We start from the raw sequence: 26,716 nt of genomic DNA, 5'->3' as shown, positions 1-26,716 counted from the left end.
AAAGTCCAGAAGTAATTGCTCGAGTTAGGAACGAGGGGTTGCCTCAAGGATGCGTTTGTACAGTAACTTTGTCCCTCTCTTCACGCTTCTGCGTCGTGCCTGAGATAACAAACGATCCGAGCGAACGACCGTTTACCGGATTGTTTTTCGACCAAGTCGCGGCACGGAAGATTGTGAGTTGCGAGTGAGTGAGGAGTGAGTGAAATGAGTGGTTGGTCGTCAAGGTGGTAGGTCTTGTGGAGCTGGCTTGTGCTCTGTAGTGGGTCTAGATGGAGGTCAGGTCACCGTGATCCCGCTTTGGTTGAGGAGTGATATCTGTCAAAGGGGTTGACTGCTACCACGATATCGATAGTCAAACAACGAAATATGTCTGTTTTGAGGAAAAACAAGTACAATACCTCCTCGTTTCTTCCAACATTGATATTTATGCTAGTCCTCGCATTTATCGATCATTGTTACTTGCATCTCGACCACCAAGGAAAAAAAAAAAAACACGAACAAAGAGCAAAAGGGTTTCTTTCCCAGAAACGGAAAGGTCCAGGAAGGAACGGAAGAAAAAGATAAGCCCCAATCGATCATGGGGATTAACCAGTTAGTACAGGTTCACACGAGCGTAAGTGTAACGCCATTGTTGTTGGCTATCACTATAACGCAAGCATGCATATATCAGAGGCGTACTGCAAGAATCTCTCGATCTCGATCATTCTTAGAGAATAATAATGTACGAAGCATGTGAGAGACGAAATGTCGGTAACGACGACCATAAGGGTAACTTGTCTGCGCCCTCGGGACAGGTCCCGAATTTAGACCAGGGCATTTACTACCACACACACAATCGTACTCGTACTCGTACTGCGTGTTTTTGTAATTGTACTCGTACGGCAACACTTACAGCGCGAGTACTACTACTCGTACGCAGCAGGGGGTTAGGGGGTTATGCAAAAGGTCCGGGGCTAATGGGATACCATACCATACCACGTTGACCACCCCATACTACCAATCGTCATTAGGACAGGTTCTGAACTTTCCACAGATTCAACGACCTACAAGCCCTGCACTAACAATACGACAAGACCACCTAGTACACGCCACGCCGCACGCTACACGATCGCATAGTACCAATTATTATCGCTCTTTTGCCTACTTACCGTTTGTGTGTATATATCATCGTCCGGCTTTTCTGGACGACGGTTCTAGCTCGTTCAAGCTGGGACACTTTTTAGCACGTTAGGGTAGAAAGCGTAATAGCAGACGCAACTCCCCGGGTTGATCGGAACGACATGCACACGAATACATACCTGTCTTACACCATACTCGTAACGTGAGAATGAACCACAAACGAGCGGGAGTGAATATCAAATAGCAATCACGTCCTATTCATAAATCGATGTCACGGCCTCTTCGTAACACACACATACAAACACGTGAAGACAATAATGTCATGATCGAGTAGCGCGTTCGCGTCTGCTTGTCGTACTGTTTAGACAACTATGCACAGTAGTTCTGGCATCTAGGGTGAGACTACCATACAACATGATTGAGCAACTAACTACGCGACAAGACCGTTTCCACCATCTTAATCAGATTGTATGATTTTAACCGATAATCCAGCCGCTCCCGAAAACCCAACCAACGCAGCATCGGCCGAGCTACAATGTCAAATCATACGCGTATTCGTTTGTAGAACCTGTACCGCACAAGCACGCATCAGTCTCTTCGTTCAAATTAAGGGCGTTACGAGCTGCACTCACAAGATGTATGCTGGACGGGACACCACATCCCTCTCTTGAGCCTTTGAGATCCTGCTATCTTCACAGTACATCCAACCTTTCGAGCTTTTGACATATGCAGTATCTGCGATGCGCAATGAACAATCGCCCATGAGCATGTTGATCTCGCCACACGTTGTGTTGCTCCCAACTCTGAAAGCGGAAGGGATGGATGACTCACAATGACCCGAACTCAACGTTCCCATATGATTACTAACACCATACAAATCATATCTAAACGGACCAATCTGCGTTCTCGGATCGTCCAGATCTTCCTTGCCCGTCGGATGTCGATAAGGTACGTATCGGGTCAAATCCAATCCTTTCACGGGGAAGATCACCGGCGTTTCAGACTTGTCCCAGAATACACCGTTTTGAGTCGTGAATCGTTTCAGTTGGATGAGCAAAACAGGTGGGAGTCGGGATATCGTCAGAGTTTTAGAAGCTCTTCGAGGGACTTTACATCGAGGGCAATTCCTATTCGAATAGAACTCGGAAGTCAGTTTCGTGCAACGGTCAATCCGCATAGTCAAGTTCCTGCACTCACCATGCATCTTCGTGCTCCATCACTTCCGACTTGACAAACTCATCGATGAGTTCCTGGACTACCACCTTTGTCTTCCCCGCTGGAACAGGCAACGACATGTACATGAACGTATCGTACGTGGTCGACGTCTACCCACCATCACTGTCAGTGCCCACTCTCTCTAACCGGACATTCACTACTCCACTCACCTTGTGACATGTCAGACATTCCAACCTGTTTCGGTACTGCCCCTGGAACAGGTCGACAATGAAACTGTCGTTTCTCATCTTATAAATATCCCATTCCTTCTGCGACGCCACCTCTGGCGGAAGTGTTTCCAACGCAGCTTCGCGTTCAGGCGTCATCTCAACAGGCGGAGGTTTATGCTTGACTCGGTTCAAGTCTTCGTGTAATCCATCCAAGACGAAGGAGAGGAATTCTTGCGAATCATGTTGATCTGTCCCAGAAAATTGCTGAGCAAATGTGATGATATTTTTCTGTACATCCAGCATGCATGGTCAGCTTGTCTCCAATCTCTACACAAGGACGACTTACGCGGAAAGTCACAGGTGACAAGAAAGTGTAGTCCTCCTTCCACAAAGCTTTCAGAAGCTCGGCAAAAGCGTTGGCGAGGTTCCCTTTCGTACCTAAGGGGTTGTATACGTTGATCGAGCGTTTGTACGATCCGTCTAAAGAAGGGTAAAGATCAGCTGTAGCCAATATGGTCAAAGTGAAGATCTACTCACCTAGGAAGAACGAAGTAAATGGATATGTCGCACTCAAGCATTGAAGGGTCGAGTTCATGTAACAAGTGCTGATCGTTAAAGTCAGCAAATCGTTCCCCTAGATATTTAAAGCACTCACTTTCCAAGGTTCTTCAACCCTGTCAAACCCAGCACCACGTCATTCCAATATCGTACCTCATCTCCCTCCCTCGCAACAAGATCCAAACCCCGTATGGACCCACTGCGAACAACCGCAGGCCTCGTATCATACCTCTCCAATGGCGTGACCACCGCTGGGGGCGGCTGTGGTACTCTAGCAGCGACGCCTAGAGCGTGAGCTTGCGGGTAGTCGATAGCTGGTCGAGTACTGCTGTGCGGTGGAGGGGACGTGACAGGCGAGGCAGCGGCCGGATAGCCGGAGTACGACTGACCATGCTGTTCAACGTAATCGCTTCGTCGTCGTGCACCCGGTCCAGGATGAATCGAAGCCTGAGGTGGCGGAGCGATAGTTGTTTGAGATGAATATGATGAGGACTGAGAGTGATTGTGAGAGTGGGACGGCGCAGGTGATGGAACGTATGATCGAGATGGTTGATGGCCAGTGTATGAAGATGGTTCTCCTGTCATAGATTGCGGGCCATAGCCGAACTGGGTGGGCTTTATCAGCTCCATCCCTGCGAGAGTCCCTCACGCGTAGCCTGTCACAATCACTTACGCTCTCTGTGATATTCTTGGCATACTGCGACGATTGGTATATCGGCATATCTCTATTCGCTCGCTTGTTGCTGAAATCTGCCGAAGACGAACTAGGCGACATCATCCTATCAGGTTGACGAGGACTCCTGTATCGATCCAAAGCACATTAGCCGTGAAATCACCAGCTCTGCCACGTTACTCACATCGCAGTAGTAGGCGGTGTGTACCCATTGGCCACTTTCGGGTTGTATGGTCTCGCACCTCCTCCGTTGACCTGTGACAGGGACTGTGAATGTCCGTGACCGGATGGATGACCCTGCGCTTGCGCCTGTGCATGGGCTTTGGCGTGTTTCGCCGCCCTCATCTTGATAAACTCCCTCCAAGCTTCATACCCACCCGTCAACATCACCGGGTTCCTCTCCAACTTTTTGGCAAATTCGTGTTCGTAGATCATGTCCCACAAACGTGAGACAGGAGTAGGAGGTGATCCTTTTCGAGGCCAATTAGCTGAATGGGAATCATATACTATCACCAGATCGAATTTGTGTCTGGTCTCGAACGCTCGCCGTTGAGCTTCTGGAGAGAGCGAGAGAGAATCCTCGAGTTTTGTAGAAGTCATGCTGTAATACAATGTACCTCGTTAACAGCATACTCCGCGAGCAGGGACACATGCAAAACTCACCCTTCACGAAGTAGAACTGTCGGATCCATCCAAACGACGTTGACCTTGGCGCCCCTTGGTTCGTACTCCCTCCCTACGTAACCTCGTTGGAACTCTTCTTCGCTCCGCACATCGAGCAAAAGCATCTCAACCGCCGGGTTCAGGAAATAGCTTCGAAGGGTGTCAGGATCTATGGCATTACTGAACGGGAATTTGGGCTTGGTGAACGTGGGTGTCAAAACGGTCTGACTAGGTGGCGGGGCTTCGCGAGGTTTGGAGGAAGCGCCGGGCGGTGGGGTGGGTACAGCGACGGGAAAAGACATCGTAGCCGATCGTGAATCCCTGGTAATACCATTTGGGACCGGCGATCTCGACGGTGGTGGAACAGCTGGTTTGGGTTCTCGTGATGGATGTGCGTCTCTCTTGCCTTCCAACACTGGTTCGTCAGATATCAAATCCACGTCTCCAGGAAGCGTAGCTACATTCGGTGTACTTGCGGGTCTCTGGAGTCCAGCACCGGGATCCGGCGCTGGTGGTGATGATATCCTTGCTATATCCGGTGGACTAACGCTGAGTCCATCCGGTCGCGAGGGTGGTGCTGGCAGTCCTGGTCGGTAGGTCGGCGCGGATGGCAAAGTAGGGAAAGATGGGACATCAGGCAAGCGTAAATCGGTCGTCCCGTTTTCATCCTCGTGAATGGTCGCGTGACGTTGCGTGTACTTTCCATGACCGTTGGGTAAGCCGGAAGAGGAACCAGGATCGATGTGTTCGTTCGTACCGTTAGGCAGACCACTGACACCGTCTTCCTCGCCTCCCCATTGTTTACCAAATTCACTAAGAGACGGAAAAGCCTTCTCGAATTCTGCCAGTCCATCCTGCTTGCTAGGTGAAGGAACGGGATCGCGATTCGCATTAAGGGCGATTGTTCGGGATGCTGGTGAATGGGGGATAGAAGGTAATGGAGGTCGTGACGGTCCAGCAGTTTGCGGCGGAAGGGGCGGAACAGGCGACGGCGATTGGGTGGAGATCGTCGGCGGAGCATGGGTATGCGCAGATACAGTTGGGGTTGGAAGAGGTCGATCGGTCTCGCTTGCGTTAGTCGATCGTCGAGAACGTGTTGATGATCCCGTAGCTGTCTCTCTCACGAACGGTGCCATAGGTTTCTCTTCCTTGGGTGGCGGCAGCTTATTGTTACTGACAGAATTAGTGGGCTTCTCAACTGGTGTAGTGGGCGAGACGACAGCCTTGGTGCTCGATCCAGAACCACTACGTTGTCGTCCTGTCGTACGAAGTGAAGTCACTCCCGTTCCTCCGCCAGTCGCTGCCGACGATCGTCCCGCCACTGAACCTCCCCCACCGTGTCCAGACAGATCTTTACTAAATCTCTTCGAAGACCTGCCCACGTCCATTCCAAGACCCCCCAGAGCTTTCATCCGATCGGCAATGCTCCCCATTGAGGTGACTTCCGGTCCGGAGGGTTGACGCGATGGGCCGGGACGAGAGGAGGATTGACTGTTTTTGAGAGGCGACAATTGAGTGAGTCAGCAACATTAAACGCACATGACACTTTCGGGAGGGGTTTACTGACGATGATCCCTGTTCGACATCTCTGAGCTTGAGCTGCTCCTTGATCTCCTTTGCCTTTGTCAAGAACACATCGTAGGTCTTGAAGAAACAATCCAACCGGCTATCAGCTTCCCTCTCCGCGGTGGCCAAGCCAAGAAGCGTAGTTGACCAGGACTCACCTCTTTGAACTCTTTCACCCTTGTCGCCCAATGCTGATCCTTCTTCTTCATGTCCCCGAAATCAGGATGCATCCTACAGTGTGTATAGCAAGCCAACGCTCTCGTGTAGGCCACGAACATGTCCTCCTTCTTGCCCTTTCGTTCTGCGAGGATCGCAAGATCCGTCTCGTGACGAGCGCGGTCGAACCATTCTTTCGGTGATCGAGAGAGGGGGGAATCCAATTCGTTCGCCAACGATTGAAGTTCAGAGAGGGGGAGATTGGATAGAGGGGTCGGAGGAAGAGAGCGAGACATCTTGTTGGAGAGTGGATGGGGCGAGGTGGGGTAAAAGCGGGAAGAGTAGCCGGTGTTCAAAGGTTCATCGAGGGCTGAATGGTAATTTGGTTGGATTGTGCGGTGCTTATCGCTCTACAGTGTGGTGGTTAGTGTTACGTGCGAGATGTATATGATGTATATGAATGAGAACTGAGCGATATGATATGATTATGATGAGATGATTGAATACGGTCGTTGACATGTGCTCTGTAAGTTGCGGTGAATCAACCACTGCGCCAGGAACGTCACCAAGTCTCTCTCTGTGCTCACTTTCACTTCACACCCCGTCATCTTGTTGACTTGTTATTTTTATGATTTAAACGTCAACAATCACCCTGCCAAAATGCCGCCAACATATCCTGTACCTACACAGATGGTCCAGCAGCTCTGGGAGAGCTTCACAATATGGATCATGCGTTCGTATCCGCTCAAAGATTATCCTCTCAATATTCGACCGGTAAGTAGTGACAGAGTGTTCCGTCATCCTCCTCCACTTGGCATGTCCAGTCCCGCTCCAAGAACAAACAACAAACAACAATCCATACACGCATCAATCAATATGCATGTACGATGAACGCCAATTGATGTTTGCTAATGAGTTGGACCCATGTAGGGAATCATCTTCGCTACAGCTGCTTGGGTGATATTGTTGGGTATACTAGGGATGGCACCATTGCCTACGTTGCCCATCAATGACAAGGCGTTACATTTCTTCGGCGTAAGTGGGAATCATGTACAGGAATGTATCGCCTATATCATGGTTCACCAGCTGATCAGGATGTCTTCTATCAGCTTGGATTCGCTACATTCTTGATATACTTTGTCATAGATGTGCCAGAGTATGTTTTCCCGACCTCCCAACTCAGCGGTGAAAGCGCTTCACTGATGTTTTACTCTACTGCCATTAGTGGCCAAGCGAGAAGAGTCTGGTATCTACGCCGAGCACCTCTTTTATTCACGCTTGCTACATCGTTCTTTATTGGCGGGATCGTGAGCGAGTTTCTGCAAGGGTTTTTACCTGTGCGTATTTTAGGCTTTCCCGCTCGTCCCGCTGTCGTCGGGTTTGTTTGCTCTCTACGAATATAGTCGACTGACGTATCATTGTGACCATCTAGTGGAAGACCTTCCAATTCGGTGACATTGTGGTGAGTAAACCAACTTCAGTCATCGACCAACCACTTCAACAGATGCTGTGTTCTGCTGCCGACCGCCGGTTCTGACATGACTCTTGTCTCTTTAGGCGAACCTGTTTGGATCCACCGTATTCCTCTATCTTGCCCACCTCGCTGCGACCCGAATACGAAAACGACAAGAACTGTCAACATTGTACCAACCGCTCTCTGCTCAATCAACATCCACCTACCGCGATGCTCAAGGTCGACAACATGCTTTCCCATCTTCAGCTGACGACCAAGCTTCGAATGGGGGTGGGGACATGAGTCCAGATGGTGGTCGTGTCGGTGGAAGAGGTAGAGAGGGGAGTGGGGTATGGGATGATGATTCTGATTTGGGAAGGGGAAGTGATGATACAGCTCGTGGGGGAGAATATGGCGGTGGGAGTGGTGCAGGTGGATACGGCGGTATTTCAGTACCAGTGTTCAGGATAGAGGAAGATGACGACGACGAAAGAGGGACGACCGCGCCCAAAGGAGAGCAATTGGTATAGTCTAGAGTAGTCAATTGTCCGGATTGAACAGATGGACGTCATACAACAATAATACCAAACATGATGATAGGGCTACAATGTTATGTGACCGGAAAGGTCATTTCATAGGCGTTTCGGGAACCATCGCTCTACCACTGCCTCCCGACGGCTCGTCCTCATCATCAGTCATGACCATAAGATCCGCCAACGGATCGTCGCTCTCTTCACCCATATCCTCATCATCGTCAATACCCCCCATGCCAGAGTATGTGAAATTTGTCGCAATACGCCCAGGAGCCACCGGCGTTTCCGCCACGAAAGTGGGTCGTGGTCTTGGTGTGCTCAAAGACCCCGGTGTCTCTTCTCGAATCGGCGTGGGGTGATTATGCCATTGAGATTGGCGTGGTGCGAACATGTTTTGTCGAGGTTTGGACGGTGTAGCAAGTATGAGTGTGTTGGCGTTCGTGCTCGGTCTTTGCGATTCTGTGTAGTACGGGAATGTCAGCTGTCGGCCAAACCCGTAGATCTAACTCTTGACTAACTCACCCTCCATCGAGTTCCGTCTGTTATGACTTTGACTCTGACTTTCTTTGCCACCACTAGTCTTTCTACCCAACAATCCAAACCTCCCACTTCCCTGACTATCTTCTCTCCCCAGCCCCTCCGCCTTTCTCGAGGTCGTTCTTCTCATCAAGCCCACTTCACGACCTTTGAATAAATCTTTACCGCTCGGTGCGCGCATAAGCGGTTTCTTATGCGTATGGCCCCCGAAGGCAGAAGAAGCGCTATCTATCCTGGCGATCGGATCCATCGACGCGGACCTTGATCTTCGGAATGACTGACTCTGTGACTGGGTGTCGGACGTCCGTGATATCGTCCTTTTCATACCAACACTCTCGCGTGGAGGTGGCGAAGCTCTAGATCCAACATCGGAAGGTGCGCGGGACACCGCTCTCGACGATGATCCACCACGATTCGATATCCGTTCGGCCTCTCTGTCCTTCTCCCGCCTCGATGGAGGTGCAGGTACAATCTCATCTCTCGAAGGACGAGCTCGAGTAAGTTTCGGTTTACGTGGTTTCTTCGTTGTACTCGGAATAGTCGCAAGGAGTTTGGAAGGTATAGGTTGCCCGAATACTTTGAGGTGGAATGATGCACATGCTTCCGCTTGGGAGTGTAAGAAGCTGTAACTGACGTCAGCCGATGATCTGCGCAGGTGGTATGTTGGGCTGACTCACAACGGAACGAGAACTTCGTCCCAGAACGATTTCAACATTGCCGCGACAACATTCTCCTCTTCTTTGCCTTTCCCCTTACTCTTACTCTTCCTCCCTTCATCTATCCCGCCACTTCCAAGGCCAAGATTGAGGTCCAGACCCAGTTCTGAGACAGCTTGCCAGACACTCAGTCGATCCATGAGTAGCTCCAGCGCCGTCTTCGGATCATCAATAGGCGATATTACAGCCGGAATATCGTCATCAGCTCGGCGGGAGTGACGGTGTCGCTTTCGTTTCTTTCCATCGTTCTCCGAAGGGGGAGAGGGACCGGAAGATAGGTACATGAGGAGTAAGATGATCTGAATCAGTGTTCTAGTGGAGAATCACATACGTCAGCCCAGCCTGGCGATCGATACCATAGAAGAAGTATAACACACTCTCGCTTTTCCAGTTCATCCGCTAGTCGTTTCGGAGCCTGTACCACTCCATCGTCTAGAGCCGATCGACTACTGATCCGCAGATCAAGAGCAACACGTATCACCCCGAGTTCGGGCTCAACCAATTGCACATCGTCGTTCTTCTTTCCCGAACCTGATAGCAGCGGCAGGAGCACTTTACGATGTCGTGTCTCGATGTGAGGAAGGGATAGGAGGAGGGGTTTGATGATCTCGATCACGGATGGTTGCGCAGGTGTCGATTCGCCTATGATTGGACTAGTGATTCGAAATAAATCTGCAGTCAAGCCTGACAGAGGGGCGAATGTCTAATTGTTAGTATAAATCAAGGTCTCGCGACTTACCTCTGACAAGTAGATTGTTTCATAGTACCGTCTCTTCACGAATGAATTCAGATCCTCGCCGGGGCTGGTGCTCGATCCGCTGATGAGACAGACCGCAGATCAGTAGCTGTAAAGCGTGTCACGAACGGACTTACGCGATAGGGAAGGGCCAAGCTATCCCAGCGAGAGGTTTAATAGGTAGCGCGACGGGACAGGAGAGGTCGAGCGAGAACGGTAGAGGTTTGAGCTGATTCATTGTAAGCACAGGAGGGAACTCTACTAGTGTACCCATGACTGGCGCATTTGATAGACTTTTCCAAGGTAACAAGCGGAAGAGTTACCGTGTGTATTCGATAACCATGCGAAATCAGCTCACTCGAACATGACAAAACCGGAAAGTGAAGAGAGATCAGACGCGTCAATGAGGCTAGAATTAGGCATGCCTTTCCCCCCAATATAATAGGCATCCGATGGCTTGCTTGACAGTTGGTCCTCTCTTGATTTGCTGATCGATTATCCCTCGCGCGCCTTACTGTGGCAGACCTAATATCTTTACCAAAAATACCAAAATTGCCTTTTGTCCCCTTTCGTAGTTTTGGATCATTGTTGAGACGTCACTTTACATCCAGTCCTCCTTGCATCAGTCAGTCACCTCGTCTCCTTCCACTACTGTCAGCCTCGTAAGGGAAACTGCCCGACATCAACGACCGGTCGTTATCAGGAGAACCGCAAGACAAAACCAATTAGGAACCAGCGTTGAGCGAGTACTAGGACAACCAACATGTCCGACAAACTTACCCGTGTTGCCATCGTCTCTGACGACAAGGTGAGTGCACTATCGGTGGCGACTGCTATGTGATCACTTAGGATAAGACGCTGATAAAATTGTTACTTGACGTAGTGCAAACCCAAAAAATGGTGCATATGAATTCCTTACCTTCCGAACCATCCGTTCATATTCGCTCGCCGCTGACGTTCAATCTTCCTTTCTTCCTATAGTCGACAAGAGTGCAAGCGATCATGTCCCGTGGTGAAGATGGGAAAGTTATGTATTGAGGTGAACCCAACAGACAAGAAGGCGTTCATCTCGGAGGAGCTGTGTATCGGTTGCGGTATCTGTGTCAAGAAGTGAGTTGTGTTGCCGCTTCTACTCAGCAGCAACCGACTGCAGTCCTTCATTCAGCTGGGAGTTTAGTCGAACAGAGCTGACCGGTGACTTGCACTTTCTTACAGATGCCCTTTCGAAGCCATTCAGATTCTTAACCTTCCTACCAACCTTTCAACCCACGTTACTCATCGATACGCCGCCAACGCTTTCAAGCTCCACAGACTGCCCACCCCTCGACCAGGTCAAGTCCTCGGTTTGGTCGGTACCAACGGTATTGGAAAATCAACAGCCCTCAAAGTCCTTTCCGGTAAACTGAAACCCAACTTGGGTCGATATGATGATCCCCCCGAGTGGCAAGAGATCCTCAAGTACTTCCGTGGTTCTGAACTCCAAAACTTCTTCACCAAAGTCCTCGAAGACGATATCAAGGCCGTCACCAAGCCTCAATATGTTGACCAGATCCCTCGAAGTATCAAGGTCCCTGGCATGACTGTCGGAAAAATGTTTGACCGTCAAACCGAGCTGCCCAACCGAGATCAGTTGGAGACAGATCTGGAGTTGAAGGGTTTGCAAGACAGAGAAGTCGGTCAATTGTCAGGAGGAGAATTGCAAAGATTTGCCATCGCTATTGCTAGTGTGAGGAAGGCAGACATCTACATGTTCGACGAGCCTTCGTCTTATCTCGATATCCGACAACGTCTCGCTGCCGCCAGAACTATCCGAAATTTGGTTACCCCCATCAACTACGTTGTCGTTGTCGAGCACGATTTGGCAACATTGGATTACCTTTCTGATTTCATCTGTGTTCTTTACGGTGTGCCCGGTACCTACGGTGTAGTCACCATGCCTTACTCCGTCCGAGAAGGTACGTTCTGAACGGTTGATTCATTTCGCGACAATTCAGCTGATCATTTTCACAGGTATCAACATCTTCCTCGACGGTATGATCCCCACCGAGAACCTTCGATTCCGAGATGAATCCCTTACTTTCAAGATTTCCGAGACTGCCGACGAAGTGCAAGCTCCCAAGTTGAGAAAGTACCAGTACCCCAACATGACCAAGACCCTCGGAGGTTTCAAGCTTCACGTCGACTCTGGAGAGTTCTCAGACTCGGAAATCATTGTTCTGTTGGGTGAGAACGGTATGGGAAAAACCACCTTGGTGCAAATGTTGGGCGGAAAGATGGACCCGGATGACGCCAACAACAAGATTGACTTGAGAGTGTCAATGAAGCCCCAGACTAGTACGTGCGGACTCTATCATTGACGAGGACATGCCCTGATACCAATCTGCGTAGTCTCTCCCAAATTCCCTGGTTCCGTTCGATCATTGCTGCTCAAGAGAATCAAGGCGATGTTCATGCGTAAGTCACTTGGGAGTCTTATATAATTTCATGAGTAGCTGACGACGCGTTGCAGACCCTCAATTCAACAGTGATGTCCTCAAGCCTATGAACTTGGAGCCTATCATGGACCAGGATGTCCAGACGTGAGCATTAATGATCATTCTGTTCATCTGGACTGTCGCTGACCACAAATTTTGTAGTCTTTCCGGAGGAGAGTTGCAACGAGTTGCCATCTGTCTGGTTCTCGGTGTCCCCGCCGACGTTCTCCTTATCGACGAGCCTTCAGCCTACCTCGACTCCGAACAACGTATCGTTGCGAGCAAGGTCATCAAGAAGTTTGTCATGGGTTCTAAGCGAACTGCTTTCGTTGTCGAGCACGATTTCGTATGTCTGAGTTCTTCGACAGGAGGGGATTCAGCTAACCTAGCCGGACTGTGCAGATCATGGCGACTTATCTCGCCGACCGAGTTATCGTCTTTGACGGTACACCTGCTATCGAATCTTATGCCCGACGGTGAGTGCTGAACTCGTTTCGTTCAAATCGCAACAGTCCAGCTGATCAATTATCATATCTGATTCTGTCAGACCTGAGGGCTTGTTGACTGGTATGAACAAGTTCTTGAAGTCTCTTGATATCACCTTCCGAAGAGATCCCACCAACTTGTGAGTAGCGTTATACTCCCTTGTATGTCGTGCAATTAGCTTACTATGAAATACAGCCGACCACGTATCAACAAGATGGATTCGCTCAAGGACAAGGAGCAAAAGGGTGAGTTTGACAGGCACTTGGCGACATTGTGTATACAGTCGAACTGACTGGCAATTATAGCTGCTGGCGCGTTCTTCTTCGTCGACTCTGACTAGATGTAGAGAATGGGAATATAGGTCTAGGTATCGGTCAGCGTGGCAACGCAAGATATATGTGTGTATAAGCGTAGCATATGGGGGTAGACTAGGCCGGGTAGACGCGCTTTGAGCAGGGTTGAACTGTTCTTAGCATGCATGGATACAATACTTCATATAGCATTGGCATAATAGCAAGCAGGTGCAAGCGAAGAAACAAATCAGGTGCCCCACAAGATGTAGTGCTGCGTGTGCTCGACGTGTTGTTGCTGTATTCGTGTGAGCATTGTTGACCGTTTCTGTGTTTAGTTCTTTAAAACGTCGCGCAATTGTTATCATCTAGTACTACATCTGACATCTCTACTACGACTCTGAGTCGCTAGGTGCTGAATGCTCGTAAAGCATCACAGCGCAAGATGTCCTCCTCCCACATATCATCGACCCCCGTGACACCTACAACACAGCACCACCTCCCATCCTCCCATCCGCTGATATACGAGCTCACGTCTTTACGCCAACAACTCGCGCAATATCAACGAACGACTCATCAAGCTGGTATACAACTTCAAAGTGCCAGGCTGGAGGCCGAGCTGAGGAAGGAGGAAGCCGAGAGTGTGAAGAGGAATAATGATAGTCTCAAGAAGGAAGTGGACATTTTGAGGTGAGTGCCATGTCATGTCATGTCATGTCGGATTCGGCATTCAACTCTTGCCCCGTCCCACGTTCCGATAGTATGGGACATCATTTTGTTCTCTTGATATGTACTGTACTGAACTCTTCTTCGCTCAATTGTAGAGCGAACCCTACTCCGCCGCCTATCCCCCAGACCTCAACAGCCCTCACCGAACTCTCGCTAGCACACCGTCGCCTCTCCTCCAAACTTGATCTCACCGAATCCCAACTTTCCTCCGTCCAACATGAACTTGCGACCGCTCAACAAACTGTGGAAAGGTTGATGAAGGAGCGAGAAGGGGATAGGGCAGTTATCAATGAGTTGAAGAGAGTGGAGGAGGATAGAGAGGAGGAGATTGAGTGGGAGAGGGGGGAAAGGAAGAAGGTCGAAGAGCAGAAGAAACTCTGGTGAGTGATAGTGTACATCCTTGACTGACACACATCGACGACGCTGCCGTTGCATTGACGAGACTGGTCGAACTTATGCTTACCGGAATCCAATGCGCAGTGACCTCGCTCTGGAGGAATACTCGAGCCTCGTCCACTCCCTTGACCCGTCAGCCGTACCTCCCCTGACACCTTCGAAGACGCCGTCTTCGTCCTCGTTCTTCCAAATACCGACACTTTTCGCAATCAAAGACAATGAGTCACCCACGGACGCGACATCAGTCCCCGAAACTCCGTCGGAACCTTTCCCTTCAACACCGCTCACACCCTCCGAAACCATCTCAAACCTCCTGATAGGTCAACGAGGTGTCCACCAGCTATTCCACGATTTCACCTCTGCCCTGTCTACCAAAGAGAAGAAGATCCACTCGCTCGAATCTCGTCTCGAGGAGCTCGAACAACATCTCCAAACTACGAAAGATCAACTGTCCTTCGAAACGCATCTCCGTGTCGAAGCGCAATCTGAACGAGATAAAGCTCTCAGAGACGATGCGAGTGCGGCTCGTGTCGTCGAGCGATATATGACGTTCACGCAAAAGACTCACGCGACGATACATATGCATTTGAACAACTTGCGTACGAGATCACAAGCTACCACGACGGCATTACGTGCCGAAGTTGCTGGATTGAAGAAACGAGTCGATACGGAAAGACAGCGAGTGAACCAATTGAGATTGGCTCTGGACGAGACCAGTGAAGGGATGAGCAGAGAAGCAGCTGGGAGAAGAAGGGAGGTAGCATTGAGATTGAAGATGTTGTCCAAGGAGGAGAAGCGAAGTAGGAAAGTGGAAAGCTGGTTGAACAAAGTCAGGAGATTACGAGAAGGTGTTGAAGGCGTCGTGCTCGAAGCGGATATCCTCGAAAGTCTGGTCGACGAAGGGATCGAAGCGGTCTCGGACGAAGGCACACAAGAAATTGGAGAGATCAGTAGGGATAAGCAGCGTAGCTGGAGAGGTTTGGGATTGCTCAGAGGTAAAGGAAAGGGTAAAGATACAGCTGCCGGCTTGAACGACGGCGATAGGGATCCGGAAGAAGAAAGTCTTGCAAGAATCCTACTCGCGGAAGAATTGGTGACGACCTTGGTACAGGACTTGCAGGTGGAGACGGAGAAGAGGACAGAGCTGGAACGACAGAGAGTGGAATGGTTGGCCAAAGAAGCGATTGAAGGATACCAGTCTGGACACAATGATGACGAAGGTGATGGTCATCTCATGTTCGATGTGGATGATCATGAACACGATGCCGTTGTCGGAAAGGAAGACAAGCCACCTGATGGCGCTTTCGAGATTGGAGACGAAGAGGACGACACGCCCGGTGTCGAGAAGGCCGAAAGTCAGAGTCAAATGGTTGCAGCCATTAACGAGAAGAATGGCGAGCCGACACAACCGTCACCCACGTCGGAACCATCACCTCTCGCCTCGCAACTGCAAGGTCTTTTTGAACCCCTCACATCTCGCTATGAACCTCTTCAAAAGACTTTGCATGATCTATCGCTCTCGCTATCATCTCTACGAACGTCATTGCCAACCCTGGAGACCGGTCCATCTTCACCCATCTCACCTCGATCGGCGAAGAAACCTTCCTTCTTACCTTTGTCTCGTCAACCTCCACCACCATCTTCCGACCCGACACTACTCGGTCTGTTGGATGCCTTGCACGAAGTGATCGAAGATGCTCGTGTCGACGTCGAGATCGCCTTGGCAGATCACGAACGTGTTTATCGAGGCTTCGAAGCTCTGTTGAACGTTGGCGGAGGTGGTGCTGGTAGTAGTAGGGAGAGCGTGATGAATGAGGTGCGAGAATATGTGCAAGTGAAAGGTGAAGAGGATGAAGGATGGAAGAGATTGAGGAGCAAAGTGGGAGATGTGGAGAGTGATTTGGCAGGGTTAAAGATGGTAGTTCACGAATTGGAAGGGATGGAAGTAACTCATCTTCCCGCCGCCGCCAATGAAGATGAGAACGAGGAGGAGGCGCCATCGAGATGGGCTCTTAGGAGTAAAGCATCCAAGGGGAAGGGTACGGGTACCCTTGGTCTGGGAAAATCTAGAACCATTTGGGACGGTTTGAATCTCAAGACTATATCGATTCAACCTCGATCATCACCAAACTCTGCACCACCTCTCATCTCATCACCATTAGGATCACCCTTGTTCGAAGGTATCTCCGGATCAGGATCAGGATTCAACTTTTCATTGGGGACAGATTCACGTGGTGATGGTGATAGTGGGAAAAGACCAAGATTGGTCGGATCGACAAGTCATATGTTATCTTCTGTAGGTAATGTGGGGAGAAGTTTCTCAGCTAGTGTGATTGGTGCACCGAGGAGAGTGACGGGTATGGCGACGGGTTTGTATAGAGGTCCAGGGGCGACGAAAGACGAGGAGAAGAAGGGTCTGGTGTTGGCTCAGGAGGATGATGTGGAGTAACTAGACTAGACGATAGCAGTCCGAGTTGAGAGTAGAAGTAGAAGTGATTCAAGTACCACTGGTATAGGATCGAGACTGACTTGGCCTGATATGTTGCATGAATGACGATTCATCTAGACTATGCATTTGTAGGATATCTAGAACTATGCATCTGTATAACCTGACCATTCGAGCAAACAATCTCTAACCTGTAACAGATCTAGTCATCACTTAAACCTTCCAGATCAAACTGACACCGTCATCACCCGCACTGACGACAGCCTGTCCGCCTTCGACAGGTGCGACAGCGACGCCGTTGACGACGCCCGCGTGACCAGAGTGGGTAGAGATGAGGGCACCGGTTCGGATGTCCCATGTTTTAAGGGTGGAGTCGGCCGAGGCGGTAGTGACGAGATGGAGGCTGGGGGCAGGATGAGCGGCAAGAGATGTGATGGGTTCCTGTGGATCAGATTGAGTTAGTTAAGCTTACTCAATGAATTCAAGTTGAACGGTGAACATAGTAAACACTCACGTCATGTTTGAGTTCCGCTCTCACACGTCCTGTAGCAACGTCCCATACGAAACCTTTACCATCTGTAGCACCTGAAACGACGACGACACCTTTCCCACCGCCAGCTGCGCCACCCAACAGATCGACAAAGACCAAAGCCTCTACACTCTCACCCTCTGCATGTCCAATGAGGGTGGAGATGATATCACCCTTTGCGAGATTGACGAGTCTCACTCGTCCGTTTGCAGATCCGACAGCAGCGATCTGTCCGTTGGGCGAGACTGCCAACGAGGTGATTCCATGGACGGAGGGATCGAGTTCGGAGTGATTGGCAGGGATGAACATGGATGTCTTGAAAATCGGTGTGGATGTTCGAGGATCCCAAAGGATGAGAGTGGAGTCGAGAGAAGCGGTGAGGAGTTGTCGACCTAAAGGTGGAGGGAAGACTCCGACGGTTGATGGGAAAGTGTGCGATGACATGACGGCGAGGGTGTTACCGGAGGGTACTGTAGTGTGTTGGTACATCAGCAATTGCACGAAGCCGGGATGTCAGACGAGGGATACACTTACAGTTCCACATCCAGACGGTAGCATCTTCACATCCGGCAGCGAGCACGTTACCCTTAGGATGCCATTGGAGCCACTACACGCACACGGACCACACTTGTCAGCTAAGCTTTTTTGGTGATGTTGGAGGATGCTATAGCTGGCTCACTTGGATCTCACTACCTGTTTCCAAGCTGGTCAAGAATTCCCAATCTTTCCACTCTTCCAAAGTAGCTTTCCCTTCTTCTCCAGCTTCGTTCGAATTCCTTCTACCTTTAACTCTTCTCCACACTCTCACTCTACCGTCCATACCACCCGTTGCGACCATCTCGCCGTCGAAGCTCCAACCTGTGGCAACGACCGAGTCGGTATGACCGGTGAGTTTTGTAGGTGGGAAATTGTCAGAGTTGAATGTGGACGAGGAGGAGCTGGGATCAACGGGGATGGGACAGAACAAGAATCCGGTATCGTCTTCGCCTCCTGTGACTGCGAGAGGGGGGTTGGGGAAGTTGGGATGCAAAGAGATGGTGAAGATGGATTGTTCATCGTTATGCAAGGCTGCAAACAAAAGCTGATATCAGCATCATCACGCATTCACTAGAAAAGCGGTTGTTGTTGCCGCTTGCCGCCTGACTTGATGGGTCTGTCTGACAAAGCAAGAGAGACTCACCACTCGATCCCCAACTGTTATCTTCTCTTTGCTCAGCACCCTCCTGCTGCTCTCTCATCATCTCTTCGTACATCTCCTCTTCCCCAGGTCCAGGACCACCAATGATGATCTCCCCATCGTATTGCTCGTTGTCGGAATCATCGTCCATAGGCTCATCACCCTCATCTTCGACAACTTCGACGATATCCTCGTCCTCAAGCTCGACATCGGGCTGCTCGTGCTCGTGCTCGTGCTCGTCTTCGTCTTCGTGGTGGTTGTGAGAGGCGGACATCCTTACTATCTTGTGCTGTTGTTGATGTGTAAGGAGAGATTGGATGAGAGATGAGAGAAGAAAAGACCAGATAGCTGACTTAATCAAGATTGATTATTGCTAACCCATGCTGAGGGAATTCAACTTTTGCGTAATGACACTTTTGTTTTGTCAGCAGTCACGTGATTTTACAGTGATGACTTGAGTCTTGGTGTGACAAGGAACACAGTGAGAATGAAGTCTATATCAATGATGCATGCATGCTCATGCTATCCAGACCTTGCGTATCCCGAAACTGCATCGGTAACCCGTGCTATCCAATGCTCCCGCCAACATGATCTGATCTATGCTCTTCTTAGATTCCAACCTGTTCGAAGGAGTAGTGTGTCAGCATGGCACATGTTGATAGGACAACTACTCGCACTCACCTCGTTCTGAAGCAAGAATCCGACTCTTCTTTGAGATTTGGGTGCTGTTCTACCACCTGTCGTTCTCATCTCTTGACAGACGAAACTGTCTGGTGGTCCTGCCCAATCTTCAAGCACGTAATTACCACCTTCGTGTGCGCCTTCGTCCTCGTGCGGTCCACCGAAAAGGTCGAACGCGAGTTGAGTGTGTGATACACCTCCGTAGGTCGTTATACATCGAGGATTGACGAGGATCCTAGCTGGGGTGAAAGCCGAGTTGGGGATCAAGAAGGCTGATGCGGGCAATTCTTCCTTCTTCAATGGTTCCGGAGCTGGGTTTGCCGCATCTTCATTCATCGCGTCGACGTCTGTTCCGGAATCTTCATCGTCCTCGGGAGCTCGTTTGTCCAAAGCTTCAGCTCCCATCCTTTGATCCAACTCCTCCGCACCAGATCGCTCTTCCAGGGGAATCTCGTCCCTCTTAGCGTGGTGATGATCTCGACTGGCAAGATGGTCGCTGAGATCTCGCTTGTGTCCACTGGTCAGCTTCTGGTGACCCTTCCTGCTGCCTTCCTTGAGTCCACCCTTCGCGGCATCGGTCCACAGATCTCGACAGAACCACATCTGCGTAGAATCCATACAGGGCATCTCGGGATCCCAGTTAGGCTGTTCTTGCGTGGTCGACAAGTTGTGCGAGAGAGGCGATGCTCGGTACGAGATGTCACGGTAGTAGGATTGCTCGGGGTCGACGACGTGTGTACCGGACTCGCAGCAGTAAACTTGGAAGGGGAGGTGGTGAGTGAATCGCTCGGTACCAATTCGGTCTCGAGGAGGTCCGGCTTCAGGTTTCGAGTTGGACTTGGCTTGTCGGAAAAGGTTGCCCTCGATGTCTCGAGTTCTCCATCTGGTGACAGTGACGAGATCAGCTTTGGTCCCCAAAGAAAGACTTCGCCTGGTTTATCGCCAGAATTATAGGGAGATGTATATGTGCCACTCACCGATCGGAGAAGATGAAGAATCCATTGTGCTCTGCCCAATCCATACCGCAGACCATCGCCGCATTGTTGACCTCGCTAACTCTCAAACTCTCCAGAACATCATTAGGACAAGTGAAACCCTTCAACCAAAGGACTCTGTGGAACTTGATTCTTCTCTTATCCCACAGTTCATGCAGTGGTTCCAGAGCCAGATTCCTCGCTTCAGCCTCTTCGAGAGGGTAATAAGTTGCTGCCGGGTCGACGGTCATGGGTGGTACTCTTCTGATTCTGAAAGCGATACCGAGGATAGTCATGACCGCTTCACAGAGATCTGCGAGAGTTGGAGTCGAATCCGTCGAAGCTTGATCCAACATTGATACAAAGATATTTCTCGTTCCCAACCTTCTAGCCAATTGAACGATGATAGCCAATTGGTCGACCAGGAAATGATCTGCCGAATGAATGACGATAGCGATGTAGTACAGATGATCTTTGGCGGCTAAATCTTCGTAATGATCATCACGACTATTTTGACCAAAAGGTCTAACCAAAGTAGGACAAGCCGAAGCGACCCATCCGTTGAATTGAAGCAAGTCATCGATGACGTTTCGCATCACTTGCGTATCGAGATGTGCCGTGTCCTTTCCCGTGATAAAAGGTTTTTGGTATCGTGTCCAGAAATCTAATATACCTTCGGTCACTTCCATATCGAACATGTCTGGACGATCATCTCGTCCTTGTCTAGATTGTAAGAAAGGGTACTTTGAAACATCGAGGTATTTGTCGGTCATGAGAACTCGTTCGAGAACACCATGTGATTGGATCTCTTCAGCTGGTGGGGAAGAGGAGAAGAACAGAGCGCGAAGGGTGAGAATACCAAGGAGGGCGAGTGCGGCTCGAATGGCGAGCCGTTGAGTATGAGGGGTGAGGGTGATAGAGGGAGTGGACATGGGTGGCATGTTGATAGTAGGTGCGTTGGGCGATGCTCGACGTCGACGTGACTCGCTGAACCCCGAGTTGGGGAAAGTGGGCGAGGCTAACGAAATCGTCCGTCTCAGCTTGAGAGCTCAACCAAAATGAAGAGTTGACTCTCACTCACAAGGAATTTTGAAGGTACTCTTTTTGTCGAGCTACCCAATGTCGGCAGCTCAGGCAGACAACGTATTGATTTATATCGTTGTCGTGGTGGGTGGTCTTGAAGTGACACGATCAAGTGGTGACAATTTGTGTTAAATCGTTGATGCCAACGCAACGCTGCTGCGGGTTCAGGCACCTGCACCTGCACTAGCTCGTCCGTGTATGTCTCACTAATGCGTGATCTCCGAAAATCTTGTCTTGTCCAGCAAGTCCAACGTCCGTCTGTCGTTTTCCCGTCCTCGATCAGTCGTGGAACAGACTGTGCTCTAGCTACGATCTATGATTGATAGAAGGCAATGGTGTGATACAAGTCGAGTGCAGCGACATGAGGACATTTTGCTCGCGTGGCGCTCAAGATGATTGAACCAGTCGCGTCGTGAGAGCGAGAGCGAGAGCGTAACCCCTTCTGCGGGGAATATCTCCGAGTGTGGCACCTCATATCTCCCTATCATCTATGCTACGATTTGGTCTATCGGTACAACAAATTATAATGATATGCAACGCTACACGGGATTTCAATACCCTCCTACAGATTCCATCGTCTGTCAAGTACCATCAGCACATGCCGCACAGAAGGACACGATGCGAAACTCACAAAGGGACTGGCAACAGCTCCATCCAATATATCCAGCTCAGCTTCAGAGAACCCAAGTCGGGGTACAATCAATACTCTCAAAGGTACAAGAAGCATAATGATCACCGGGAATCCAATCGCCGCGATCGTCTAGCCACGTGAATGCCTCGTTAGTTGTGCAGAGCGGAATTTGGGTGATAACGAATGATGGCGGTCAGACATACCTGGGTAATAGCAAAAGTGGCACCGAAACCTAACAATTCGATAATCGTGAAGAGCACTATCTTACTCTTTCTGACTTGATGTAGAGGTTCGGAGGGAGAGGTCGCTCTTCTATCTCTTATCAAGTAGAGAATCTTGGCAGTGACACCCGAAGATAGCAAGGCATCGGATCCCATGTACCACTGCGTGAGGAGATCAGGTTAGACTATGTCCAGTTTGAATTCGGATACGACGCAACGTACGAAAAGTCCCGCTAGGACACCTTTGGGGATCAGACCAAGTACGTGTTCAAACGGCTTCGTCATGAGGATCAAACCTGCAGAGGTGTCAGCAACACACCAGATGACATACTCCAGTAACACTCACAGAGACAACCCTGAGCAAGATTCGACACTCTTTGTTCTACCACTGCCACCGGTACTTCCCTCTTCTCATTCTCCCTATCGTCCCTCTTCTCTATCAAGCTGGAGCTTCTTACTCTCCGTCTTAGACTGCCAGAGGCATTGCTGATCCGTCTGCTTAACCTCTCGCTTCTCACGTTCCCGACTTTCGTTGGTCCGATGCCGTTTCCGCCTTCCATCTCTGCCAGCCGCAGATCATGGCTGTTCTCTTCCCTCGCTGTCTCGGGTGGCGGTGAAACGGCCGTATCGGATGAAGCGGATGATGTGTCCTCGTAGCCCATGACTACGAGTGAGGCGGTGTGTAACGGAGCTTGTGGGATAAGACCTGCACATGAGGGACATACAGATCAGCGTCCGAGCCGTGGTCGCTCTGCTGAGATCACTTACCGTTTGGTGCTGGGATACCTAGCAGTCCAGCGATGAAAGTTGTTATCCCAAGAAGGAAGAAATCCCAATGGAATCCTCCTGGCTTTCGTAATGGGTATTCGGAGCCTTGAGCGATCAGAGACTGTTTCCAAGGATGACATCAGATATCGTCCTGACGGACAATAGGGTAAAATCAGTCAACTCACCGAGACGTTGGCATCAAAGTAGAACAGGATGAACAGGACCAAGCCAAAAGGGAGCGCTGTGCCGACCCACTTCCCATCTAGTTGCCAGAACCTTACTAGCCAAGGTCTATCACTCGCTGGTCTGAACGAATGACTCGTTGTCGGAAGAGTCATTCCGCTCTCGAGGACGTAACTAGGACGACGGATCAGCTTGATTGCATTAGTCGAGTTGAGATCTGGAGACTTACGGGTCAAACCTTCCCCAATAGGCCAAACCTGTCATAGCGATGATGGTGATAGGCATTCCGTAGTCTGCGCAGAACCTTCTGAAATGCTTGTTGATATAACCCGATTTTGCAACAGCGTTAAAGTAGTGTGGCAAGACTAGGGTCAGGATGGCGAGGCTGGACAGGAGAACATACGATCAGCTCGTCCAAATCTATCCTGACGAGGTCCAGCTGCTGACCACCACTCACATGATGCCAAGGAACGCGCTAGGAGTAGACGTTTGACCGAATTGTCGGGTGACAACCTGAATACCGTATTGGACGTACACTGCTGCAACGTAAAAGCCGAAGGTGTCGCAAGAGAATCGAGTGACGTATTGGAGACCTTTGACAGCTTTATTTCAGACGACGGATCAGCTTTGGGCGTCTAAATTTCAATGAGGTGATAGCGAAGGACCGAATCCACTCACCGTTCATGGCAGCTGCTATCCAATGGAAGATGGCAGCCCACAGGTAGACCCAGCCGATGAATTGGAGATAATCAGGGGCATCGGCGCGGTTCTCAAATATATCATAGATGGTCTTGTTGAAGACAGTGATTGGACCTATCAGTCATGTTAGGATGCGTTTAGTCAGACGACCAGCGCAGACGCCAAAGATGTCTTTGACAGTGGTACCAGATTGATCAATGGAAAAGGAGTGGTTTAAGCGTCTTGCGACTCACCAGTAACACCTGAAATGAGAAGGGGTTGACCTCCAAAGAAAGAAGCGACAAAAGCCGCCATGAACTGGGTTAAGGGTCTGCGATCAGCTATTCTGTCCTTTTGCAAACGATTAAAAGGTCGAGCCAGCTTGCATACCGAAGACAGCAAGACCTCTTGAACACCATATTGTCCTGTCGTTTCCTATTGAAAAAGTCAGCTTCTGACTTGCGATTCAGTACGTTTGCTCATCAGGACTTACAATCAGATCAAGGGAGAATGCCAGCCCTGGAAGGACCTGTCATAGTATAAAATAAGTATGTGAGCTCCAATGCGATGATAGGAGAAGCAGTAGAGTAGTTAACGTACATTGGCAAAGAAGATAAACTGAGCAAGGAATGTGAAGCGTTTGTCAGCTCTCCTCCTATCTCGACTACACAGCCAGCAGATCTCGGTCCCTGTTCCTCCATCTCTTGCTTTATCTCCATCGTAGTCTTGTCCACTTTGACATGTTCCTCTGCTCTTACCCTCCCGCAGGTGTCACTGCGCGGCGCTGTTCACAAAACTCGACACAGACGCACAATGGGAACACGGACCGCGAACCCCATGACCCGAGGATCACGACCAAGAATAGTGAGATCCGGACCTTGCACTCACCCAAGTTGATGGGATAACCCTATAATTCCAACTATCTCTCCAATCACTAATATACCACGGTATCCTAGCTCTGATATCCCTCTTCATCCCCGCAAACAACCTCACTTTCCACCATCCCCCTCTTCCTCTCTGGCCAACAGTATCGCTATGAGTATCGGGACGTAAGTGCGAAGTTGGTAATGTCGGTGAAGGAGGAAGGTGGGATGTCGTTGGATGGAGTAGAGTGAGTGGGGGATCAGGTGGGTTGGGAGGTGGGATTGGACGTGGGTGTGTATGAGTTCGGGAGAGTGAGAGGGTCGGTGAAAGTGGAGGATGGGAGTGGGAGTGGGATGAGCGACGAGTGGGCGGCATGATGATAATGATGATGATGATCTAATCGCGAGCCGTGTGGATAGCTAGTGGCAGTGCGATATGCTGACCAGATATAGATGAAGTCCAATCGACGTGCAAGTTGAAATATTGAATGGCAGAAGAAAAAGATTGATGTTGTGACATCTGATCTCGATCGTTTCTACCATTGTCGGCGCAGACCGCCGTTCCTACCGGGATCTAGACTGCATAACGGGCAGTCACCATACGCAGATCATTGATCGTTGTTCATTCATTGATTCGCTTCATATACTACATTAGGTGTTACGGTGTTACGCTACATCTGAATATGGTCTCTGCCATCGTTCCTTACAGCACCCAGACAGTCTCGCCTATTTGGGGGACCATCCCGACTCATCGTTCGATTAGATGGGGGGAGCACCAACTTTGAGTCCGTCGACTTTACCGACGTAGAATGCGACTCGGCCAGCGACTTGTTCAGCCCCAGCTTTGGGGGTGGGGTAGAACCTGAACACGGGGAGGACCGCCAGTAAAGTGGCAGAACATAAGTTGACGTCGATGCGGTGGAGATAAGCACATGTGATCGTGGGGAACGATAAGGAAAGTGAAGTACGGAAAAGAGAGAGTTTTCAACGATATCAGCAGACCGTCCGTACGGATGCATGCGTGACACTATCCCGCTCCCACTCACCAAGCAATATCCTTGATCACATCACCATCGTCTTTCTCATAGTTGAAATAGCTTGCCTTGCCTATGAAGTAGAACCTCAAGAGATCAGCCACTCGCTTCTGTCGGGACAGCCACAGCCGTAGCGATGGTGAAGTGTACAACCACGATAGAGACAGGAGCTCTCTCGATTGGGCTTGTAGAGGGGTGTATGTAGGCAGGTAGGGGGGAAAGCAGAAAACAGGAGAAAGGACGAGATGGACTCAGAACTCACCTTTCCAAGGACAGGAAGTGTGCGTTTCACTCTCGGTATATCGACCTCGATCGATCAATGCCGATTCTTTGAAATACCAACTGTGAAGGGGACGCAGAGGAAGAAGTAGGGATATAAGCATTTGTCACGCAACAACATTCTTCCTCAAGCCAAAGTGATGTAAAAGCGAGGAACGAGATGAGAAGTTGGCTATTTCAGTGAGAGTTTATTTATATCTTGTACCGTCGTCCGCATGAAAGCGATACAGCACGGCATTTTAAATGAGAGATGACTGGACAACACTCACTTGCCCTCGACCTTGTTAAGATCCGAAGTCATAGCTTTGGCCAAGACCTTGTCTCCGAGGAAAACAGCAGTTTGTTGATCGGCTGACATTGTTATATGACTATGACTATGATCGGGAAAAAGACTGATCAGTATCGTATCGATGACCATTTGAAGGAGCGAGCACATTGAGAATCGTGCCAATACATCAGGACATGAAGTAGCCTTGACTCACTGTTTTGTACTTGTTCCAAGTGAGTTGTGATATAGAGAGAAGGGAGGAAAGTGACAAGTGCGGCTACGAATCCGTTTATATACCTCCCTTCTGTCGACAGACCGATAGCCCGCACACACTCACACTCACACATACAGGTACACACACACACACGTACAGTGCGTCATCATCACAAAAAGGTGGAGGTCACAGATCGGTGATCACCGTAATAAACAAT

The 26,716-nt window shown here is 49.9% G+C and overlaps 8 protein-coding genes across 8 annotated transcripts; 3 read left to right on the top strand and 5 right to left on the bottom strand.

The window, feature by feature from the left end:
- Window positions 1-1,662: 1,662 nt before the first annotated feature.
- CI109_105066 (uncharacterized protein) lies at window positions 1,663-6,416 on the bottom strand (the record flags this gene model as incomplete). Its single annotated transcript, XM_032005483.1, has 13 exons — window positions 1,663-1,687; window positions 1,752-1,854; window positions 1,951-2,246; window positions 2,317-2,444; window positions 2,505-2,792; window positions 2,851-2,984; window positions 3,042-3,109; window positions 3,160-3,668; window positions 3,736-3,862; window positions 3,920-4,336; window positions 4,399-5,889; window positions 5,966-6,042; window positions 6,123-6,416. 13 exons carry the CDS (start codon window positions 6,414-6,416, stop codon window positions 1,663-1,665), a joined length of 3,957 nt encoding a protein of 1,318 aa, XP_031860202.1.
- Window positions 6,417-6,780: 364 nt separating this feature from the next.
- On the top strand, window positions 6,781-8,103 carry CI109_105065 (uncharacterized protein; the record flags this gene model as incomplete). The annotated part of the gene is made up of 6 exons (XM_065967604.1): window positions 6,781-6,894; window positions 7,051-7,155; window positions 7,230-7,276; window positions 7,346-7,457; window positions 7,553-7,582; window positions 7,678-8,103. 6 exons carry the CDS (start codon window positions 6,781-6,783, stop codon window positions 8,101-8,103), a joined length of 834 nt encoding a protein of 277 aa, XP_065823676.1.
- Window positions 8,104-8,200: 97 nt separating this feature from the next.
- Window positions 8,201-10,333, bottom strand: CI109_105064 (uncharacterized protein; the record flags this gene model as incomplete). The annotated part of the gene is made up of 6 exons (XM_065967603.1): window positions 8,201-8,565; window positions 8,629-9,266; window positions 9,321-9,671; window positions 9,737-10,012; window positions 10,106-10,177; window positions 10,233-10,333. 6 exons carry the CDS (start codon window positions 10,331-10,333, stop codon window positions 8,201-8,203), a joined length of 1,803 nt encoding a protein of 600 aa, XP_065823675.1.
- A 525-nt stretch (window positions 10,334-10,858) lies between these two features.
- On the top strand, window positions 10,859-13,395 carry CI109_105063 (uncharacterized protein; the record flags this gene model as incomplete). Its single annotated transcript, XM_032005486.1, has 12 exons — window positions 10,859-10,903; window positions 10,979-10,995; window positions 11,077-11,205; window positions 11,311-12,050; window positions 12,106-12,429; window positions 12,484-12,549; window positions 12,605-12,674; window positions 12,732-12,915; window positions 12,972-13,045; window positions 13,117-13,194; window positions 13,251-13,300; window positions 13,361-13,395. 12 exons carry the CDS (start codon window positions 10,859-10,861, stop codon window positions 13,393-13,395), a joined length of 1,812 nt encoding a protein of 603 aa, XP_031860205.1.
- Window positions 13,396-13,790: 395 nt separating this feature from the next.
- On the top strand, window positions 13,791-16,919 carry CI109_105062 (uncharacterized protein; the record flags this gene model as incomplete). Its single annotated transcript, XM_032005487.1, has 3 exons — window positions 13,791-14,035; window positions 14,170-14,454; window positions 14,555-16,919. The coding sequence occupies 3 exons, from the start codon at window positions 13,791-13,793 to the stop codon at window positions 16,917-16,919; spliced, it is 2,895 nt and encodes a 964-aa protein (XP_031860206.1).
- A 210-nt stretch (window positions 16,920-17,129) lies between these two features.
- CI109_105061 (uncharacterized protein) lies at window positions 17,130-18,896 on the bottom strand (the record flags this gene model as incomplete). The annotated part of the gene is made up of 5 exons (XM_032005488.1): window positions 17,130-17,357; window positions 17,431-17,915; window positions 17,980-18,052; window positions 18,125-18,513; window positions 18,626-18,896. The coding sequence occupies 5 exons, from the start codon at window positions 18,894-18,896 to the stop codon at window positions 17,130-17,132; spliced, it is 1,446 nt and encodes a 481-aa protein (XP_031860207.1).
- A 334-nt stretch (window positions 18,897-19,230) lies between these two features.
- CI109_105060 (uncharacterized protein) lies at window positions 19,231-25,080 on the bottom strand (the record flags this gene model as incomplete). Its single annotated transcript, XM_065967602.1, has 19 exons — window positions 19,231-19,242; window positions 19,304-20,186; window positions 20,281-21,295; window positions 21,359-21,389; window positions 21,927-21,938; window positions 21,992-22,120; window positions 22,195-22,374; window positions 22,435-22,508; window positions 22,559-22,918; window positions 22,981-23,101; window positions 23,166-23,337; window positions 23,393-23,548; window positions 23,621-23,765; window positions 23,842-23,976; window positions 24,096-24,159; window positions 24,232-24,276; window positions 24,335-24,370; window positions 24,442-24,459; window positions 24,730-25,080. The coding sequence occupies 19 exons, from the start codon at window positions 25,078-25,080 to the stop codon at window positions 19,231-19,233; spliced, it is 3,939 nt and encodes a 1,312-aa protein (XP_065823674.1).
- A 383-nt stretch (window positions 25,081-25,463) lies between these two features.
- CI109_105059 (uncharacterized protein) lies at window positions 25,464-26,375 on the bottom strand (the record flags this gene model as incomplete). Its single annotated transcript, XM_032005490.1, has 4 exons — window positions 25,464-25,566; window positions 25,751-25,811; window positions 26,001-26,080; window positions 26,287-26,375. The coding sequence occupies 4 exons, from the start codon at window positions 26,373-26,375 to the stop codon at window positions 25,464-25,466; spliced, it is 333 nt and encodes a 110-aa protein (XP_031860209.1).
- Window positions 26,376-26,716: the final 341 nt, after the last annotated feature.

This window comes from Kwoniella shandongensis, chromosome 9, assembly GCF_008629635.2.
Source record: "Kwoniella shandongensis chromosome 9, complete sequence".
Classification (NCBI taxonomy): Eukaryota; Fungi; Basidiomycota; class Tremellomycetes; order Tremellales; family Cryptococcaceae; genus Kwoniella; species Kwoniella shandongensis.
Note: the sequence above shows the minus strand (reverse complement) of the source record. Positions and strands in the feature narration are given on the sequence as shown.